At 48.5% G+C, this 5,176-nt stretch overlaps 1 protein-coding gene across 1 annotated transcript; it reads right to left on the reverse strand.

Annotated features, from left to right (window-relative positions):
• Positions 1–2,384: 2,384 nt before the first annotated feature.
• LDOC1 (LDOC1 regulator of NFKB signaling) lies at positions 2,385–4,782 on the reverse strand. The gene has a single exon (XM_027092443.1). The coding sequence runs from the start codon at positions 4,658–4,660 to the stop codon at positions 4,220–4,222; it is 441 nt and encodes a 146-aa protein (XP_026948244.1). The 5' UTR covers positions 4,661–4,782; the 3' UTR covers positions 2,385–4,219.
• Positions 4,783–5,176: the final 394 nt, after the last annotated feature.

Genomic DNA, 5,176 nt, shown 5'->3' on the forward strand with positions numbered 1-5,176 from the left:
TTTTAAATGAGGCATATAAACAGTCTTGTGACAGTTTTTTATCTTGAGCTGACTGGTTGACTCTGAACTGACTGGTCATTTGAACTGACTGTATAGGGACTTTGGCTAAAATAGAATTATATTATTGCAATTCTGTGCATGAAATCCTTTGTCATTTAGGGCAGGGGAAGAGAAGATATGAAAATATTGTGGATATAATCATAAGAAAAATTAATGTGTTATTGATCGTAGCTCCGATACCAGGAGGTACACAAATGTTGCAGCATCTCACCACCACTCCCCCACCCAACTAATCCGGGGCAGGGCTTTTGCTCCTCTAACAAATCTTGCTCTGCTGTTAATAAATACTTCAAGCAAGCTATTACCCATCACAGGCTAACTGCATTTTTTTTTAAAGTCTCTGGACAATAGAATATTTGAAGATAAATGAACAAATCCTAACAGAGGCATTTCAGACAGGAGGGAAAAAAACGCAAGGGGGATGATCAGAAGTAAGAAGTAGGGGGTCACCAGCACTGTCGAAGGACACCAAACACAGTTGATTGTATCTACCTTTAGGACTAAGTGGGCATAAGACTGTAGGGAATATACTTGAACTACTGAGTAATGCAAACTACCAGACACTTTTAATGCTACTTTAGCAAAATTCGTATTTCAAAGCAAATAATATATATACTTCATACAATTACCCCACATTGATCATCCATCAAAGAAAACATTCTCAGGACCTTGAATTGATACCCTTTTATTAGCTTTAAGTGCTTTGAGAACTTTAAAAATTGTTTAAATTCATTTGTTAAAAAATAAATATTCCCCTAATTTTAACAACACATCTCCCTCTACTTCCAAACTGCTGAGGTTTTCACTATGTTGTAATAGCAGAAAATAACCAAACACAATGTGCATCACGTACCTCTAGCTTAATATATCATCCGGCAAAACACAGCCACACAGAATTAATGGATGGCACTGCTTACCTATTCAAGTGATTAGAGAAATCCAAACATACATTGGAAGATTTAATAGGATTAAATGATTATGACCTTCAATATGATTCATTTCATTTCATTAATAGCACAATTTCAGTGACCGTTTCAAGTCCAGTGTGATGGGAATTCAGGAGTCTGAAGTTCATATTTGCTATTTCAACATTTTCACCTACTTTTAGTAGTTTTCATTTGAGTGGTGATTTTATCTTCAGATATGCTTATTTACTCCTCCAATTCTCTTCTGCTATGCCTTATGCCACTATCACACTACCACGAATTCCTCCCGTGGTGGTAAAGCCCTTGCCACTATCTGTGCTTTTATTGCAGAATCTGCCAAGGTAGCCAGATTCTTAACACTGTCCTTCTCTGCAGCTCACAGTATAAACCGCTCTTCCATGATACATGAAGGACATTAACACACACACACACACACACACACACACTGAGTCAGCTCAGGCACGTGCATACAAGCCCAGGACATGTACGTTTCAGATTCCAGAAGCTCTTGGCCTAGCTGTCATGAGTGCTACTCAGGTGCTGCGTTGGCACCTTCACTGACCAGAAACCCCTTCCTTCTGCACAGAGCATGCACACACTTGGTTTGGTGGTGGGGAGTAGATCTCATCTATTCATGCCTTCAACTTTCACCTTGGAAAGGTCACTCTCAAATCTAATCACAGTCTAGATTCTCTTTCTGGACCTTACCTGTAGCAAGGTATCCCAATTCTGGCCCAATGCACCGTAAAAGCAACAAACTGGAATGACCATGAGGGCAAGAACCACTTTTCTTTGACCACCATATCTCTAACTCCTCTAAGTCTACCTGGACCACTGATCATTTTGAATGACTGATATTTGGTCTCAGTGGGTCTCACGTAGCTTTCAGCACTTGCCCACTACTTCCCCAGATCCACCCCCAGTATGGACCTCAACCTCCTTTGCTACATCATATCTACCCCTGTCCCACCCTCCAGAAACAACTTTGCTAGACTGGAAAAATGACTCCTGCTCTGGACTTTGCCTGTTCACTTAGTAAACCGGCTTTCTATCTGACTTCATGTCAGATCCCAAAGAGTAAATGAGGTCTTGTCATGCTCTCATTTCCACTCTTCCTGAGCCTGCTCTGCTCCTACTGACTCCTGACATTTTCCTAAGGCCAAGGTCATAGCAAGAGACCTGTTTCTGGAATGATGCTTCAGTTCGCAGGCCTGGGAGTAAGAGCCCATGTTTACTGAGTGCTCATCACGCAGCAGGGACAGTTCAAAATACCTCATGGGTGCGATCTCATTGAATCCACACCTCTGAAGTACCCGGTATGATGACCAGTATCTCATTTAACCCACAATGTGAGGTTTACGTCACAATACAAATAAAAGAATACCCAGACTCAAAAGGTCTTAATCAACAAGAAAATTTATTACCTAAATTAATTAGAGGTTCTAAGGTAGAGCTGGCTCCAGACGTGGTACAATAAAGACATGGGGGCAGATAGAGATAAGAATGAGAACTCGGCATCTCCCAAATGCTCCTGACAGCTCCTGGCTGGCAGAGATAGGCCCCACAAATCCCCTAACCGAGCTTCCCTGATTTAACATTTCAGTGACTTAACCTGGGGTAACTGCCTCACAAAGGTATGCAGCTTCTTCTCAGCACTCACCCCACTCCCTTAGTGCCTCCGAGCCATCCAGGCCCACAAAGAAATCTCAGCATAGCTCAGATAGCAGTATAAGATCTAGTTCAGGAGATAGCCAAGCATATTGTCAATTTCTACAGGCTGGAATCTGGGGCACATGGATGGGTGGGGATTCTAAGGGTATCTGCCCAAGGAAGATGAAATGTTCAAGTCAGGTTCTGTTTATTATGGGTGCATTTACCCAGGATCTAGGATTTAATGTTAGCTCAAGCACCTCAAAGGGGTATTAAAACAATGTGCTACGTTGTTAAATGAAGCCTGAACTCAATAGCACCCCACAGGCACTAAGGGTTAAGGGGCAGAACTTGCCGTGTTGAGGAAGAACCCAAAAGCTCAGGAAGACAGGAATATTGTGTGTCCTGATTTATGCCTGCTGTCCCAGTCTAATAATTAATAGTGTCCCCTTTAAGCTCTCTCAAAAGTGTCCCAGTTTGGGATGGTGTGCCACCTGCTCAGCCACAGCTTACCCATGTCATCTTGGAAGCCCCAGAGGACACCCCCTTCACCAGGGCTGCAAGAAATGCTTTGGTGAGGGGAGTACCAGATTCCCCATAAAGCCCTATGTTAGCTGTCCTCTGTAGCCTACACATGACAGTGGGGAATACTGGGATTGAACTAGGTTCCCTGATATCAATGAGAATATGGGAGTCAGGGTGAGTGGCAGAGGCCAATGACAGCCCTCAACCATTAAAAAAGACTCTTTTTTTGTAGTGCTTGATATTTATTGAAAAGAATGCAAATGCTTTTTCCAGGTAGTACTGAGGAGCTGGGCTGAGTGCCTGCTTTTGTTTGTATTGTTTTGTTTTTAGTATTTTTGTCCAAATGCACACATCTGTGGGATTGCTGCAATTTTGAAAGATAAATGACAGTTGTGCAAAACTGGTGCATAGGAGAAATGTCAACGATTTGGCTGCCAGGCACAACAGGCTCCTGCAGCAATCTGGTGAGGCAGGAGAAGGCCTTGGGCGTTAGCAGGGAACTAACCAGCTTGAAAGATTAGCCCCTTGGGGGAAGTTGGTGAGCAGTCCAAACCAGTGTCCCAGGAGGTGTAGCCAACTAAGGCATCTTCTAGGTTGCTACTTATCTCCAAAGGCCTGGTCTGTCGCTGTAATGTGGTGGAGGGTGCTTACGTGGCAGCGTAGGTCTCTGGGCAAGATGTAGGCCTGACAGTTGGCAGGGCTGTGCGGCACAGCTGTGCGTAGTCCAGTTGGTAACAGGGGCCTGGCCTAGAGTTGGGGCTCAGAACACAGTTCAAGTCAGCAGGAGAGGGTCCTGGGGCTGGCCAGTGGGAGGCAGCGCACTTCAGAGAGAGGCCCCAGCCTCAGCAGCAGGTAACTGGAGCACTATCCCCGGAACAAAGACAAGCACTACGGGGAGGAGGGGGGGAGGAGGGGGGAGGAGGAAGACAACCAGAGGCAGGGGTAGGGAAGGGGATCTGAGCGCTAGGGGAGCGCGGCGGCTCCGGGCGGGGCAAGGCGGGGAGGGGGGAGGTGGCGGCGTGCAGGGCCCTCCCCCCTAGGCCCGAGGGTCTCCGGGCCTAGTAATCATCTTCTTCATCTTCGTCGTCGTCTTCTTCGTCGTCATCCCAGCCAAAACACTGTTTCATCTCATCGAGGAAGGCCCGGTAATCACCTAGGATGGGGCTATCCATCTCAATGTAGGGCACCACCCACTCCTCGGCTTCCCCGATGAGCAGGCTGATTAGGAATGCCACCTTCATGGCGTCGTTGCAAAATCGGTTCTCGTTGACAAGCATGTAAGACGCCGTCTGCACGATAAACTCGGGGAGCCGGGAGCTCTCGCCGTCAAAAGTTTCGGGGAAGGGCACCGGACAGCTCGGCGGACGTACCTGGCGCAGTAGGGTGGCCCTCTCGCACACCAGCAGCCGCAGCTGTTCCATGAGCTGGCTGTTCTCGATGCTCAAGGCGCGGTGCCGCATCAGGAGCGCATGCAGCAGCAGCACCAGCTCGTCCACCATGGCGAACAGCTCGCAAGCGCAGGGCAGGGTTCAACTCGGCTCGGCTCGCCTAAGGTGCGCGCAGAGGCCTCGCAGGAAGTGCGTGTCCGCGGAGGCGCGCGGTGGCTAGGGGCGAGAGGCGGTGCGCGCAGGGGTCCCGGCGGCCACGCAAGCTCCGCCCACACAGCCGCTCTGACGGCCGGCGCGCCGGCGCCGCCCGGTTAGAGGGGGGCGGGCGCCCGGGAAGGCAGGGGGCGGGGCCGGGGTGGCGCGGGTTGGGTCACGAGCTGCGAGCGTGTAGGTCTCCAGGCCAGTGGATAAGGGCGGTGTGCCGGCAGAGACCCAGTCCTGGATGTGAGCCCGGCCTTAGCCAGGACCGAGCGAGCGCTAAAGACCCATCTCTGAGAGGCTCAACCTGCTCAAGTTTAAAGGATCAACCACCCTTCAACCCAGCCGACTCATACAATCCAGTGTTTTTGGTGGGTCTGTGGCCACCAGATTCCGTTTGCGTGGTTTTAACACATTTTTTGCTTATTT

The sequence above is a fragment of the Aethalodelphis obliquidens genome, unplaced genomic scaffold, assembly GCF_003676395.1.
Source record: "Aethalodelphis obliquidens isolate GAN/ISIS:26980383/991018 unplaced genomic scaffold, ASM367639v1 scaffold78, whole genome shotgun sequence".
NCBI classification, from domain to species: domain Eukaryota; kingdom Metazoa; phylum Chordata; class Mammalia; order Artiodactyla; family Delphinidae; genus Aethalodelphis; species Aethalodelphis obliquidens.